General features: G+C 44.0%; 1 protein-coding gene across 1 annotated transcript in view; it reads right to left on the reverse strand.

Moving 5' to 3' along the window:
* The window catches only part of map3k5 (mitogen-activated protein kinase kinase kinase 5), a 59,007-nt gene that overhangs the window by 23,573 nt on the left and 18,313 nt on the right, over positions 1–17,121 (reverse strand). The window contains exons 3-12 of the mRNA XM_021600315.3: positions 15,380–15,403; positions 11,977–12,170; positions 10,940–11,108; positions 10,286–10,392; positions 5,704–5,874; positions 4,940–5,052; positions 3,831–3,990; positions 1,264–1,417; positions 957–1,064; positions 695–747 (exon numbers count right to left, since the gene is read on the reverse strand). Coding sequence (XP_021455990.1) covers positions 695–747; positions 957–1,064; positions 1,264–1,417; positions 3,831–3,990; positions 4,940–5,052; positions 5,704–5,874; positions 10,286–10,392; positions 10,940–11,108; positions 11,977–12,170; positions 15,380–15,403 — 1,253 coding nt within the window. The remainder of the gene's footprint in view (positions 1–694; positions 748–956; positions 1,065–1,263; positions 1,418–3,830; positions 3,991–4,939; positions 5,053–5,703; positions 5,875–10,285; positions 10,393–10,939; positions 11,109–11,976; positions 12,171–15,379; positions 15,404–17,121) is intronic.

The raw sequence follows: 17,121 nt of genomic DNA on the forward strand, positions 1-17,121 counted from the left end.
GTTGACAGTTAGAAACGAGATGGGGGAATTCACCTGACATAGGACACTGGCATAGACTGGATGTCTGAGCATAGCCATCTGAGAAATCACTCCAGTTGTAGGTAACTAGAGAAGCTTTTCATTTTCACCAGAGCTGTAAAAGTCTTTAACCACCAAACATTCTTCTTCATTCAAACACATAAAACAAGTTACAGTAACTTGGACGGAATGAGCATAACTCAGAGCGTTCCTTCCCACACACACATACACCCTGTTGAGTCTCCACCAGTGTTCAGCGGAGTGAACAGGGATTCTAAGCCAGCTAACCGAGGCGAGGGCTGAGCAGAGTGGAGCAGAGCACAGAATGAGTGGTTGTATTCAGCCCACCATGGCACACTGTTGCATCAGAGGGAACTGCCATTGTCTCCTAGTCCACTGGAGGGGGAGTGGGCACCGAGTAAGATACGTTCCCTAGCAACATCTCACAGAGGCCCTCTAGAGTGGAAGATCATTCGGCCTGTCAGTCTGCCACTGAATTATTTTGTGGAGAGGGAGTCAGGGAGGGTGGAGGAGGGAGAGCCACGGAGGGATATGGGAAATATGGAGGCATATGGGAAAGAGGAGGAGAGTAGCGAGCAGTGACTTCACTGTCCATATACATATACAATGAGTGTACAATGAGTGTGTAGATCAGGACAGCTGTGAGATCACCAACCTGACACCCCGTACTGACATGGCGCTGAAGTTCCACTCATGGACCCCCCTGTTCTGTTAGAGAGATCAGAAAAACATGAACCTCAGAAAATATGACAAGGACTGACACCTGAAAATGTAACTCTGATGACCTGGCAAAATGTGTCAGTTCAGAGAAAGAGAGAGACATACTTAGTTTATGAGACTCTTTCCAGTGGAAGAAAAACCACAAAGCAAAGGCACGAGGCAGTTGTCACACACTCTTCCTGTGGTCAGTAACTTACCTTGTCATCAGGAGCAACATGCCAGATGGAGACAGTGTTCTCCTCCACATCGTTGTTTATGGACAAGTACGAAGGCTGATAGACTTTCGTGGGCTCCAGTATCAACACCTGGAAAAGAGGACAACCAATATCACCTCGAGATCAGAGAAGTAAACAGTCTAGGAACACTGCCTCAGTTGGTGCCATTGTTATGGTTTATGTGTGTACAGTATATGTCTAACTGTCAAGTTCAAGTCTAAACAGTGAAGAACGCCAGGAAGGAAGAGCGAGCATGGGGCTCAGTGGCAGTCACATCAGGGAGACATACTGGGAAGCGGACAGATGAGACGTCTTTCTTTGTGGCCTCCACCAGGAAGTCCATCCAGAAGTCCACCAGTTCCTGCTTGGGCGGTGGCTGCTCCACAGAGGGCTTTTTGAAATGCTGGTAAATCAGGATGGTCTCCACGAGAGAGCTCAGATACCTGGGGTGCAGTCAACACAAACGTTAGCTTGAAGTACATTTTAAAGGCCATTGACCGCAGAAAAAGAAAATGCACTTAAAACAGATCAAAATCTGTTTGAATACGGTGTCAAAATCTGGAGCTTGAAAGAATAGGGTCGACACATGACTGAAACCGCATGACTGAAACTGAAGGATCTCAGATCGATTGTCTGCGGGGCAAAGTTAAACTACCCTTTCATGTCAGACAGTCATGACCATACTTTTATGGGAAAGAGGGTCATTCTGTACATGTATTAAACTTTGAGTTTGACCAATTCCAGTCAATTTCAATATTTGAAATAAATTTAAAAATAAATAAAAATGACCACAAAAAAATCATCCATATATCCACCCCTGTGACTACAAAAAAATAAATGACATTTAAATTGTGCAAAGTAGGTTTAAATAAGTTGTCTACACCGAGTGTACAAAACATGAATAACACCTTCCTAATATTGCCCTCAGAACAGCCTCAATTTGTTGGGGCATGGACTCTACAAGGTGTTGAAAGCGTTCCACAGGGATGCTGGCCCATGTTGACTTGAATGTTACCCACAGTTGTGTCAAGTTGGCTGTATGTCCTTTGGGTGTTGGGCCATTCTTGATACACATGGGAAACTGCTGAGCATGAAAAACCCAGCAGCGTTGCAGTTCTAGACACAAACTGGTGAGCCTGGCACCTACTACCATACCCCGTTCAAAGGTACTTAAATATTTTGTCTTGCCCATTCACCCTCTGAATGGCACACATACACAATCCATGTCTCATTGTCTAAAGGCTTAAAAATCTGTCTTTAACCGGTCTCCCCTTTATCTACACGGATTGAAGTGGATTTAACAAGTGATATCAATAAGGGACCATAGCTTTCACCTGGATTCACCAGGTTAGTCTATGTCATGGAAAGAGCAGGTTCTGTACACTCAGTGTATACAGTGCCTTCGGAAAGTTTTCAGACCCCTTGACTTTTTCCACATTTTGTTACGTTACAGCCTTATTCAAAAATGTATTAAATAAAAATAATAAGACTCTAAATTGAGCTCAGGTGCATCCTGTTTCCATTGATCATCATTGAGATGTTTCTACAACTTGATTGGAGTCCACCTGTGGTAAATGCAATGATTGGACATGATTTGGAAAGGCACATACCTGTCTATATTATATAAGGTCCCACTGTGTTGAGGCACAGAACCTGGGGAAGGGTACTGAAAAAATTCTGCAGCCTTGAAGGTCCCCAAGAACACAGTGGCCTCTATCATTCTTAAATAGAAGAAGTTTGAAACCACCAAGACTCTTCCTGGAGCTGTCCGCCCGGCCAAACTGAGCAATCTGGGTAGAAGGGCCTTGGTCAGGGAGGTGATCAAGATCCCAATGGTCACTCAGACATAGCTCTAGAGTTCCTCTGTGAAGATGGGAGAAACTTCCAGAAGGACAACCATCTCTGCAGCACACCACCAATCAGGCCTTTATGGTTGAGTGGCCAGACGGAAGCCACTCCTCAGTAAAAGGCACATGACAGCCCGCTTGGAGTTTGCCTAAACTCTCAGACCATGAGAATCAAGATTGAATCATGAGATTCTGAAACCAAGATTGAACTCTTTGACCTGAATACCAAGTGTCTGGTGTGGAGGAAACCTGGCACCGTCCCTACGGTGAAGCATGGTGGTGGCAGCATCATGCTGTGGGGGTGTTTTTCAGCGGCAGAGACTGAGAGACAAGTCAGGATCATGGCAAAGATGAACAGAACAAAATGCAGAGAGATACTTAATGAAAACCTGCTTCAGAGCGCTCAGGACCTCAGACTGGTGCAAAGGTTCACTTTCCAACAGGACAACGACCCTAAGCACACAGCCAAGGAAATGCAGGAGTGGCTTCTGGGACAAGTCTCTGAATGTCCTTCAGTGGCCCAGTTAGAGCCCAGACTTGAACCCGATCGAACATCTTTGGAGAGACCTGATAATAGCTGTGCACCAACGATCCCCATACAACCTTACAGAGAGGATCTGAGAGGATCTGCAAAGAGGAATGTGAGAAACTCCCCCAAATACAGGTGTACCAATCCTGCAGTGTCATACCCAAGAAGACTCAAGGCTGTAATCGCTGCCAAAGGTGCTTCAACAAAGTACTGAGTAAAGGGTCTGAATACTTTTGTAAATGTGGTATCTTTTTTTTTCTTTTCATACATTTGCAAACATTTCTAAAACCTGTTTGTGCTTTGTCTTTTTGGGGGGGTTTGTGTGTAGATTAATGAGGGGGAAAAAATAATTTAACACATTTTAGAATAAGGCTGCAACATGTGGAAAAAGTCAAGGGGTCTGAATACTTTCCCGAATGAACTGTATGTTGATCTTTACATAAAAAATGTTACAAAAATAAAAACAGCACCCTCCCTCACCAGACGGGGGCCTTGAGTTTGAAGAGCTTCTCTGAGGCCTGTATGACCCTAGTGTTGTCACAGGCCAGGATGCTAGCCCCCAGGAAGAAGCCCACGTCCCAGTAGCTCTGCAGCTTGTCCAGGCTTCCCTTCTTCCCCAGGAGGCTGCTCAGCTTCACTCCTGGAAAGGAGAACAAGGTCAGGTTAGGGAAATATTACAATAGTATTTTAAAAAGATACTGCACACTGTTGAATGCTCCCATAGTTTTATTGTTCAAGGTCTTTCTAAAGGTACATCATTTGCCATATCTTATGTGCTTTATATACTGTGCGTTATTTCAAGGGTTTGGGAATAGGCTGGGGCACTGTATACCCCAGTAGCCTACTCTTATGTTAGGCATTTCACCTGAAATGCAGCTTGGAGGATCTCAATGTCCTCTTTGGATACGTTTTAACATCTAATGTAGTTGGTTGCCATGTTGCTACTCTATTGCAGAGTGATAATGGAACATGGCTGTTTTTGGCCTCGCTGAGGCAAGCTGCCACTACATGTCCTACTCATGTAGCCCGGGGCAGCGCAGAGTAGAGGAGGGCAGGTAAGGGGCTAAGGACTGGGAAGGGGGCCCACGGCTGATTCCCAGGCCTGTCTGTCTTGTTTCTCACATTCCTGAGTTTCTTTCTGAGCCTCAGATCTCACAGCAAACACAGAGGATTGGGAGCCAAACAGCACAAAACCCCCTTGCAAAAAAAACCACACAAAACAAAAAAGGAAACGTAATGGAAAGCAAAACAAATGGAAACGTCATTGTTTACGTAAAATCGGATGTTTCATATTAACCCCCGCAGTACAGTAGCAGGCTCTCCGTTCACACCCAGACTACCTTTGATGGGAGTGTCTCATCATAAGCAGTTCGTTTGAATGAGCAGTATCTGTCACATGAGTTGATATTGATCTCACGCTTTATGACATGAGGGTAACCGCAGTGCAGTGGGAATGCAGATCAGTAACTTCATTATTCTCAGTCACCAGCAGCTCTACTGAAAAACAGAGTAGCGAGCTAATTCCAATGCACCATCAGGCAGCTCAAGGCCAAACAGATATCAAGGAGAATGAAGTGTTAGCTACTTACCGACTTTGCGGAGCTCGAAGGAGGCGTCAAACTGGTGTCCCGCTGCCAGGAGTAGAACGGCGTAGTTGATGCCAGAGTGTAGTGTCGGCTCGGACTCAAACCCCTTTTTAAACCTGAGAAGAAGGACAGAGAGGCCAATATTACACCCAATGCTTCATTTATAAATCTAACTTGATGTTCCTACAGTCATTTCTGATGTGTCCTTGGTGAGAACTTTATAGTCTTTATCACTTCCTCCCTACTTTTGAAAAAAAGCATCCAGAAATAACTACAGCATTATTGAGCAGGGTGCACAGAGGAACCACTTATAGCACAAAGCTTGAGTCTCACAGATAAAAACCTAATTTACTTCATGAGCAATCTGTTCCACTGAGGGAATGAGTGTGAATAACATGAGAAGGCTCTCCAAAGATGTCGTCTGGGTTGGAACAGAGGACAAGGACAGGCCAAGTTATTCAAACGAGATGCCATGAATCAGCTCGATGAGAGACATAACCATTCCAGGAAGACTGCAGTTATCTTTAGAATATCAGAATGCACCTGCAGGCTCTTTGCTCCGAGTCAGATGACACTGCTGTTCGTTAGCTGTAGTTGAGAGGTAGAAGACCTCTCTATCTCTACTCCTCTAGCTGGTGAGGAGTGGTTGGTAATTACCCTCATCAGTAGCCAGTCTCTCTCTCTCTCTCACTCACTCACTCACTCACTCACTCACTCACTCACTCACTCACTCACTCACTCACTCACTCACTCTCACACCCACTCACCAGGCTGTGCCACTGTCCCTGCTCTTGGTATCAGTGAAGTGGGACTCTAGGAACATGTCCTTGTAGATGCGTCCCACCAGGCAGTAGATGTCTGAGGCCACCTGGTTGTCAGACTCCACCAGGGGCAGCATAATGTCCAGGGCCTTCTGACGGTCCCCCGGGAGGTTCCTCCTGAATAACACAGAAGAGGGAATAACCAATAACCAAAGACGGTGAGTCTCAAATGGCACCCTATTTCCTTTCTAGTGCACTGCTTTTGAACAGGGTGTAGTGGACTACAATAATTATTCATACCCCTTGATTGATTCCACATTTTGTGTTACATACAGCCTGATTTCAAAATAAATTAAAAATCTCACCCATTTACACACAATACCCCATAATGACAAAATGAAAGTGAATTTTGCAAATGCATTGAAAATGAAATACAGAAATATCTCATTTACAAAAGTATGTGGACACCCCTTCAAATTTGTGGTGTATAGAATTCAAGGTGTATAAAATTGAGCACACAGACATGCAATCTCCATAGACAAACATTGGCAGTAGAATGGCCTTACTGAAGAGCTCAGTGACATTCAATATGGCACCGTCATAGGATACCACCTTTCCAGCAAGTCCGTTTGTACAATTTCTGCCCTGCTAGAGCTGTCCCGGTCAACTGTAAGTGCTGTTATTGTGAAGTGGAAATGTCTAGGAGGAACAACGGCTCAGCCACAAATTGGTAGGCCACACAAGCTCACAGAACGGGACCGCTGAGTACTGAGGCGCATAAAAATGGTCTGTCCTCGGTTGCAACACTCACTACTGAGTGTTTCAAACTGCCTCTGGAAGCAGTTATGGTCTGGGGCTGTTTTTCATGGTTTGGGCTAGGCCCCTTAGTTCCAGTGCTAGGGAAATCTACAGCATACATTGATATTCTAGACAATTCGGTGCTTCCAACTGTGGCAATGCATGACATTGCCCCCGAGCACAAAGCGAGGTCCATACAGAAATGGTTTGCCGCCTCCCAAGTGGCGTCACTACAGCACAATTGACTCAGCGTCGTCCGGGTTAGCGGCCCACTAACGGCCCACTAACAAGGACTGAGCCCTCTCCTTCACAGTGGCCAACGTGAGTAAAACATTTAAACGTGTTAACCCTCGCAAGGCTGCTGGCCCAGACGGCATCCCTAGCCGTGTCCTCAGAGCATGCTCAGACCAGCTGGCTGGTGTGTTTACGGACATATTAAATCGCTCCCTATCCCAGTCTGTTGTCACCCTAGACCCACTTCCGTTTGCATACCGCCCCAACAGGTCCACAGACAATGCAATCGCTATCACACTGCACACTGCCCTATCCCATTTGGACAAGAGGAATACCTATGTAAAAATGCTGTTCATTGACTACAGCTCAGCATTCAACACCATAGTACCCTCAGAGCTCATCATCAAGCTGGAGGCCCTGGATCTCAACCCCACCCTGTGCAATTGGGTCCTGGACTTTCTGACGGGCCGCCCCCCAGGTGGTGAAGGTAGGAAACAACATCTCCACTTCCCTGACCTTAAGTACCTCGGTACACATCACAGACAAACTGAAATGGTCCACCCACACAGACAGTGTTGTGAAGAAGGCGCAACAGCACCTAATCAACCTCAGGAGGCTGAAGAAATTTGGCCTGTCACCCAAAATCCTGACAAACTTTTACAGATGCACAATCGAGATCATCCTGTCGGGCTGGAATCACAGCCTGGTACGGGAACTGCACCGCCCTCAACCGCAAGGCTCTCCAGAGGGTGGTGCGGTCTGCACAACGCAGACCCAATGTCACAGGAAGGCCAAAAAGATCATCAAGGACAACAACCATGTTGACACCTGTATCTTTGTAGTGACTGGGTGTATTGATACACCATCCAAAGTGTAATTAAAAACTTCACCATGCTGAAAAGGAATATCAATGTCTGTTTTCTTTTCTTTACCTCCCTGGTCATTGTAGTTGAATCTATGTTTGAAATGAACTGCTCGACTAAGGGACCTTACAGATCATTTTATGTGTGGGGTACAGAGATGAGGTATTCATAAAAAAATCATGTTAAACACTATTATTGCACACAAAGTGAGTCCATGCAACTTATTATGTGACTTGTTAATTTCTGCAGTCAAATGACCAAATCACCCTCTTGTGGCATCATGGGTGGAATCTTATTAATATTTTTCCTAATTTCCTAATGAATTAAATATACTTATTTTTGAAGCACAGAAAATCCAGTGTTTCTATGTCAAACACTTTTGATATATTTCAGTCTTCTGTGATGTACTGTATATAAAGTGTAATATTGGGATGCAAACTCAAAATTGAATACATTGCAACTCTATATCTGACATGGTACAGGTGTCTTCTTTTATTAAGCCCATAACCATATGTGTGAGGTGTATAGTTTTGTTTCAAAGTAGATTTGTTTAAGACTACCAAGAAACATTCTGTGTCCCTGATTTAGCCCACTGCAGTAAAAGGTTAAGCACATTTGTACTCCTGAACTTATTTAGGCTTGCCATAACAAAGGGGTTGAAAACTTTATTGACTCAAGACATTTCAGCTTTTCATTTTTAATTAATTTGTAAACATTTCTAAAAACACAATTCCACTTTGACATTATGGGGTATTGTGTGTAGGCTAGTGACACAAAATCTCAATTTATTCCGTTTTAGAATAAAGCTGTAACGTAACAAATTAGAAAAAGTGAAGGGGTGTGAATACTTTCCGAATGCACTGTCCTGGGAGTTTGTCTAGGTGTGTCTCTCTCTCTTATGGTCTACACTGAGAGAGGGGGATGAATAAACATGAGACAAGCCGGTGTGTTTGTGTGTTTGTGTGTGTGTGTGTGTGTAACACCAAAGCGCTATGTCTTGGCAGAGAGGAAGGCATCAAAAGGCTGTAGATTACATTTCATGAGGGTACTGGGTTCAATTACCTCCCTTACAGACCTGGCCAACTAACTCCTGTGTTGGACTGTCTGGGTTTAAGGGTATTAGCGAGAACTGGAGTAACGCACGCAGTAATGACCAAGCACTTGATCTGTCGGCAGTCAGTCGCAATCCATACTGTAATGCTGCTTTACCAAGCGAACGGGAGCCACATTCTATCCCTCCCTCGGATCCCATTCTATTTTGTACATACATTGTCTGAATATGAAATGTAATTGCCTGATTAGTCTTTCAGTTTTCTTAAGCCTCCTCTTTATCCCTCTTCTTTGCGCCCCAAAGGGGGACAACAAAGTCTCCACAGGTTCTTTCACAAGGCAGCCTAACAGCATCCCAGTGTGAGCCTCGTGGTCGGAATAACTTAGTTGGCATGGGCACACTAATATGGATCTCAACAGAGCCATAGAAATGAATGCTAAATAAGCATAAGAACGGGAAGCTATTTCCTCTCCCCAGCTTTCACTTCAATACCAAAGTGCCGCTGAAGGGCAACTGGAGGGGGGGGGGGGGTGAAGCTAAGCAGTGAGTCAGCCTAGCCCACTCCAGTCATGCAATAGGCAAACATGGAGGGGGGGGGATTGTGCAACAGGCAAGGCTTCAACCCTAGCACTTCCCTGTAACGCAATGACTCAAACGAAAACGCTGCTTTTCAGACATGTTTAGTTCTCATCATTCATGCTTCATTATTGCAGGATAATGGCAAGTTTTTGCAATGGTGTACTAAACTGCTGAATCATGAACCACCTCCAGTTGGGGAAATTGTGAACAAAGAGGCTGCTGTCTAAACCAGCACACAGACTCATGGCAACCATCTTCATTTTTGAGCTATTCAATTATGCAAAGAATGTGCAACAGGTTTCTTACTGTGTTTCTTTGAGGGTTTAAAATGCAAATGGTGTAAAGTACATAAGTAAATATACTTTAAAGTACTACTTAGGTCGTTTTTTGGGGTATTTATATTTTGGACAACTTTTACTTCACTACATTCCTAAAGAAAATAATGTACTTTTAACTCCATACATTTTCCTGACAGCCAAAAGTACAAGTGGCATGTTGAATGCTTATCAAGAGAACATCCCTGGTCATCCCTACTACCTCTGAAATGGCAGACTCACGAAACACAAATGCTTTGTTTCTAAATGATGTCTGAGTGTTGGAGCTCGCCCCTGGCTATCTGTATATAAGGAATGTGAAATTACAGCAATTCAATGTACTTTTGATACTTAATTATGTGTACAACCAAATACTTTTAGACTTCTATCAAGTAGTATTTTACTGGGTGACTTTCACTTTGACTTGAGTTATTTTCCATTAAAGTATCTTTACTTTTACTCAAGTATGACAACTGGGTACTTATTCCACCACTGATAAATGCAGCAAAATGCTATCCTAACTGGCTAGACACCAGTGTTGCGTTGTAGCATGCAGGAGAACCAGTGACAAGAGAGGCAGCATGTTAAAGAGCAAGCAGTAAAATACTTTCCAAGCTGAACATCTGTGACGTTCCGACCCAGAGCACAGACACACGTGTTTAGCACATGCATGCGTCTGTGTGTGCGTCTGTGTGTGTGAGGGTGTGCGTGTGCAGACAAAACCAGGTGTGACATACTGGGGGTCTTACCGATTCAGTGCAAAGGCATAGTGGAACTTGACATGGGGATTGGCCACAGGGTCAAATGTAGGAAGCTTCTCCAAGGTCTCCACCAGCTTCACTATAGATTCATAATCCTGCATTACATACAAACATAGAAAAACAGATTGTTGGACTCAGCCATCTTGGTTGCTATCGTTAACATCAAACCTAAAATGTCTATGTTCGTGTTCCCTTACAAAGTCACTTCACTGCACTTGGGAAGGACACTGTTGGCTTATTCAAGTAGTTCAAAAATTCAAATGTCCTCTCTTCCACCATTTCTTGTCCAGTATATATTTATCCAAAACGTGTTCAATAATTCACTTTCTCATTGTAGCTCTGGTCGTTTGTATCATTTATTAATGTGGCTGGTGGCTGCTAAGGCTGGCGGGATGGGAGCCTGTAGGGTGAATGGCATCGCAATGCAAAGAGAACGGACTTGAGTGCAGTAGCCTTACGATTAGCCACAGAAAGATGACAAAAGGCTTAGCATGCAGCATTCCACAGGCAGGTAGTCCTTCTGAAATGCCTAGTAGCCAAGGGAGGCCCTAACACATTTATGCTGACTGCTGAGGCATTGCAGTCTGCCTAAAGTGACTGTGCCAACAGCATTCGACAAGCGTAAAAGAGGGTAACATGTACCTGGATGTCCCTGTAGGACAGAAGCAGGTTGATGACAATGTCAGCTGAAAGGCACTCTACGTTGTCCAATCGTTGTTGAATACGGCTGAGTTCTGAGGCCAGCTCCGACCCCGTGAACAACTCCCGCGCTTTCCGGAGCTCGTTGAGAATGGTTTCTCTGAAGTATTGGCTACAAAGGGGAAACAGAGAGACTCATAAATATGTTATTTCACACTAGAAATCAACATGAAATCAAAATGTTCTGCAAAAAACCCATTGCGATGTGTTGGTATGATTTTCTGGGGAAATAGGTTTTGGGAAAAGAGCCCCTTCAATGTCTTCTTCACTGCACTGTTGAAGCAGCACATTTCAGGAGACAAAACATTCATCCAAAGAGCAAATTCTCTCAGCTCTCTAAAGCATGACTCATTATTCCTGGAAGAGAGGCAGTGATGCTGAACATTGGCAGAGAGAAAACCCTAAAAGATTAGGACATAACTAAGTAAAGCTAACATTGAAACTGAGATTGCTATGCAGGCCAATATGTTGCAAAGCTATTTAAAAAAAATATAAAACGAGTGAGTTGGACAATACAATGTCTTCTGAGGAATACTCAAGAAGTGCAATATCCGACGAAAAGGGCTATCGCACTTCACCAGCTAGCCACCCATATTGCATGATCAACCACAGAAAATGACACAAGACAACACAAAAACCAGTACACGCTAGGTCAATGTAATTATACCTCTGCTGGCAATAACAGCTCTGTAATAATCACCTTGTCATGCATGTTCACAACTCATTCCCAACTACAGTACCACACCTACCTCCCTAGTGAGATGACACCTGTTTCACTACAGCTTGGTGGGAGAAGAAACAAGTGACTTCGACAAATCAAGTCAGGCTGAATGTGGACCTCTGGGCTGGTCTTAGGCCCAGTGTCTAACCGACAAAACTCTCAAGCCACTATCTACCCCAAACCTATACTATTCGCCAGTTGTTGGACCTATGGACTAGCTGGCCCAGCACCTAACCCAAAACACTTATCTGCTACTCACCAGGAGTTGGCTTGTGGCACCTTGAGTAGCTGGACGAAGCGGTCCAGCAGGGGCATGCAGATGGGCCCCAGCAGCATCTCGAAGCTGGGCTGCATCAACTCCGTCAGGCCCTTCATCAGGCTGCTCTCGCAGCAGTACACCTTGTTGTGGGGCGTCACCATGTATGGGATGAAGCTGTAGTTGGCTGAGCATGTCTGGGGAGAAAAAGCAGAAACAACATTATGGGTTGTGGTGCATGTAGAGTTGGTTTGATGTGTTAGTGTCAGACATGGGTCAAATAGCTAAATATCACAAATACTTGGATTAGTTTGCTCGGTAAAGTCTACCCCAATATGAATATGAAGTTTACCCCCGGAGAAATTGAGAACAGCAACAGAGCATCCACCTTACATGCCCTATTAACTGCATGCGCAGGTCCAGAATTATTGGCAGCCTTGATAAAAGATGAGCAAAAAAATACCACATAATAAATAATACAACTAGTGAGCTATATTATAAACAAAAAAAAGAGGAAATTATATTATTTCATACTAATACAATAACTCCGATAAAGTAACAAGGCATAATTATTTTCCTCCCATTGAGAGGATAACGGCACGGAGCACATTCGTAAAATGTTTTATGAAATTGGAGAACACATTTGGAGAGATCTTAGGCCGCTACTCCATAAAGAATCTTTCCAATCCAAGTACCAACGCCATTTAGCAAACTCCAGGCGTTTACATTTGTAGGATGATATGAAAATAGAGCTCTTTGGACCCGTACACCCGTAGTGGGTTTGGCATCGAAAGAAGAATTCAGAAGCATAAAAGAACCCCATACCTATTGTAAAATATGGCTGTGCATCATTGATGTTATGGGGCTATTTGGCTTCCACTGGTCCTGGGGCCCTTGTTAAAGTCAATGGCATCATCATCTTTACCCAGTACCAGGACATTTTAGCCTGCTTGCCTCTGCCAGGAGGCTGAAAGTTGGCTGCAAGTGGATCTTCCAGCAAGACAATAACCCCAACCACACATCAACATCCACAAAGAAATAGTTTATTTGACACAAAATCTACATTTTGACTTAAAACTTGTGGTTTGAATTGAAGAGGGCAGTCTACAAGCGCAGACAAAGGATATCAAGGATCTGGAAAGATTATGTATGGAGGAATGATCTAAGCTCCCTCCCAATGCGTTCTCCATCTCATAAAACATTTGAGAAAATGTCTCAGTGCCGTTATCCTCAGTGCCGTTATCCTTGTACCCATGGAGAATTGGACATAATGAGTCTGTCTGAAGAGCCGGTGGCCTGGGGGACAGATCCACATCAGTAATTACAGTGACATTAGGATCTGACTGACTGAACTGCTCACACTGCCCTCAGGGCAGAGCTGCCCTTAAAACTCCCATTCATGTTGCTCATGGAAATCCAATTCAAACCAGGTCTGTCTTACTACTCTTGTCCAGCTGTATTTGCATGTGGTGTAGAGAGTACCAATAAATCTATCATTGATGTCTGTCATTGTAGTCTGTTATTCACGGTATACTCAACACTCAGCACTAGAAAAGCTTACGTAGATGGATCCTGACCAAATTATACTAGAACATGTAGGCTACAGTAAAAAAAAACAAAAAGGGATTTTGCTGATCCACATCTGTTGTGCTGCCCAGATGCATCCTGAGTCTGCACAGTCAGTGGATATTTGAATCTCTCTGTATCACTTTGATCTTCAAGAACACACCCGGGATGCTTTGCTACTCACGCTTGTAACAAAAGGAAGTGAACAGAGGGTTAAGTTCTGCCTGTAGAAATTGGAACGATCCACAGTAAAACGGCTTCCTCTTCTCCAATCATATGTTTTTTTTTTTATGACATCACTAGTCATGCCATAACTTTCCAAAATAATCTGTGGCGGCTTGTCACGGCTAGGTGCATCCACAGATTACGACACCCTTCCTGTACTATATTGAGCCACGGCCCGGCGGATCACATGACGACAACACATCATAATAAATGTTTTAGTCGCCAGGGGCCGTCCTTCGCTCCGGCAACCTCAGCAGCACCTGTCTTTGAGTCTCATTACATTCTTGTTTGTGATTGTATTAGGTAATAGTAGGTGGCACGCAGGTCCACAAAACAACAATCTTAAGGAGCAGAGGAGGGACTGAAAACTGGGGGTGTGTCCCAAAATCGCACCCTATTTTCTACATAGTGCACTACATATGGGCTCTGGACAAAAAGTCGTGCACTATATAGGGAATACATACCGTGCCATTTGGGACTTAGCCGGGGTGTTAGCACGTTATGGTAATTAAGGAGTTAAATATCAGTCAGGCAGTACAGGATTAACCTATTCATAAAGGGGGAGGGGTAGACGGGAATAAGTAGTGTGTGTGAGTAATGACTTAACATTAATCGTTAGCCCTAATACCTGTATGACCGCCCGGCTGGCTGCAGCCATAAAACAATCCAGGAATTTGTTCTGATTAGTGGTGTACCATGTGATATAAGCCCTTGGTCAGAGTGCCACTAATGTGTCATATCCTTCTGGGGCGTGGTGTGTTTGTTCACTCAGAGCAGAGAGAAGGGGCGTGGTGTGTAGATACAACTAGAGAAAGACAGTCAGTCACGGATGGCGGCAGTGGACTCTCACTGTAATGCAGGCTATGTCGCAACACACCGATCAGCCATCAACCTGCTTCCTGGAGCACCAAGCCACCTTATTCCACTCCGTAAAGTCAATTACGCCAGCTAAGCTCGAGGAGGGCAACCCTGTCGCTCCCATTAGCCCTATAGGCAGCACCAGCCCGGCAGGCGGCTCATAGCTGCTGAGGAGGCCCCCTGTCCATGCCCTTTCCTCAACCTCACAGCTTTTTCCCCCCTCATGCCACAGTACATCAATGTTACCATATCGTTGTATTCTATATAAGAAAGCCAGCCAGCCAGACAGACACAGACAAACAGACAGTGTGGTGCCTCCTTGTCTGACCTGGCTATCACTAGGCAGAAGGAGTGGCAGACACTGTTACAGACGGCAGGAAGGCAGGAAATCGGAAATGAGAGTCAACTCATTCTCTCGTTTTCTCTCTGCTTTCCAAAGCACCCCAGTCACCCTGGTGATAAGGCTTGCCTGTCAACCAAGTACAGCTATTCTGGAAAGCTCTCAGAGTAAGGGGAAATGCTTTAGTTTACTGTACACACAGCAGAATGAACAAAGCCAAACTAGAGGGATAGTGAACTGGGTAATGAAAAGTGTTTGATGGTAGCAGCGACGGCTGCGTTGCTGAATGTTGTCATGAGTAAAAATCAGTTTATTGCGTTTACCTTCACACAGGAAATGTGAAAGAAGGAAGAGACAAGAGAGGTGTGCCATTAACAACTTTGAAATAGAGACACAGTGTTTAGTTTGTGCACTTACAGTGTTCTTCTGGCAAACGATCTCCTGCAAGAGAAAAAGAGAAACGTCAATACTGCACTGTGGATAGATAATCACAAAACATTACATTGGTCACAGTTCACTAGAGCGATCCTTAAGTCAAGCTATAAATGGACTCCTGCACTTGCAAACAAAACCAGTGGAAACGCAGATACATCAGCACTAACATTTCATTTTGCGGTGCCGTATTGTGTAGGCTAAGGGCCAGCAAACCCCCATGGAGATATTAAACATGGCAAAAGGGCACTTTAAAAAAGGTTGAGCCTTAGCACTTGTACACAATGGAGTCGCTTTATTCTAAACAATCTATAACGGGTTAACACAGCAGCCATTGTTACTCTTAACCCTCAATAAGGGAGCTGGTACAGTTTGAAGACTGCAGGCTGATAGTGATTTGTTAACACCACCACAGAAAGGCTTTTTTTTTACTGCAGGGTGTAGGTGGGTTAAGATGGAGGATATAGTTTATCAAGATTACAGGCATAATATCTATGTTCTGGTACACTTTGTAAAATATGACTTATTCTTTGAGGAATTTACGACAATTTCAAAAGATTGCAATGCTTTTTTTTAAATGTCAATGACAGTGGCAGAGCAGAGCAGGTCACAAGAGTGTGTGGGGTATCTTGGTTTCTGCATATATACGCACAAGAAACCATAATCTCCCCTCCCCTTCATTCTCTCACTTGCATACCTTTGTTGTTGTTGGTGGCGGTCATTGATAGGGGATTCCCGTGTGACTGCAAGGCCCTCTCACTTTTCAAACCAATTTAGGCTAATGTTAACTCGACTGTGCATTCATCGCCTGACAGACTCAGGGCCAAAAGGTTAAAGTTATTGCAGCCATTTTTAAAAAATAGATCAATATCAAATCATCTCTGGGTAACTACTATGCACCTTACTGTGATTGTTTTCAATTCAAATGGTCAAAAGTAACAAATTGCTTCTTAGCAAAGAGCAATTTTTTAAGCAAGCATTTTGCTATGACTGTGTGCGAGGTGTCTGAGTGGGGAGGGGAAAAACGGAAAACTAGTTGTTATTGGCAGAGAGGTTTTAGCAAAAATTAACAGCTCTTACACTTAAAGGGCATTATCATAATTTTCACAATTTCACAGTATTATTCCAATATTGTGTGGAAATGTATCCACTGAACAAAAATTATAAACGCAACATACAACAATTTCAAAAGATTTTACTGAGTTACAGTTCATATTAGGAAATCAGTCAATTGAAATCAATTCATTAGGCCCTAATCTATGTATTTCACAAGACTGGGAATACAGTTGGTCACAGATGGTCACAGATACCTTTACGAAAAGGTAGGGGCGTGGATAAAAAAAGAACAGTCCGTATCTGGTGTGGTCACCATTTGCCTCATGCAGCGCAACACATCTCCTTCGCATAGAGTTGATAATGCTGTTGATTGTGGCCTGTGGAATGTTGTCCCACTCCAATGGTTGTGCGAAGTTGTTGGATATTGGCGGTAACTGGAACATGCTGTCGTGCATGTCGTTCCAGAGCATCCCAAACATGCTCCATGGGTCTGGTGAGTATGTGGGCCATGGAAGAACTGGTACATTTTCAGCTTCCAGGAATTGTGTACATATCCTTGCGACATGGGGCTGTGCATTATCATGCTGAAACATGTGTCGATGGCTCCAGATGAACGTCAAGTCAATGGGCCTCAGGATCTCGATGTACTGCCAAATTCTCTAAAACGATGT

Source organism: Oncorhynchus mykiss, chromosome 4 (assembly GCF_057628025.1).
Source record: "Oncorhynchus mykiss isolate SJ-2025 chromosome 4, ASM5762802v1, whole genome shotgun sequence".
Taxonomy (NCBI): Eukaryota; Metazoa; Chordata; class Actinopteri; order Salmoniformes; family Salmonidae; genus Oncorhynchus; species Oncorhynchus mykiss.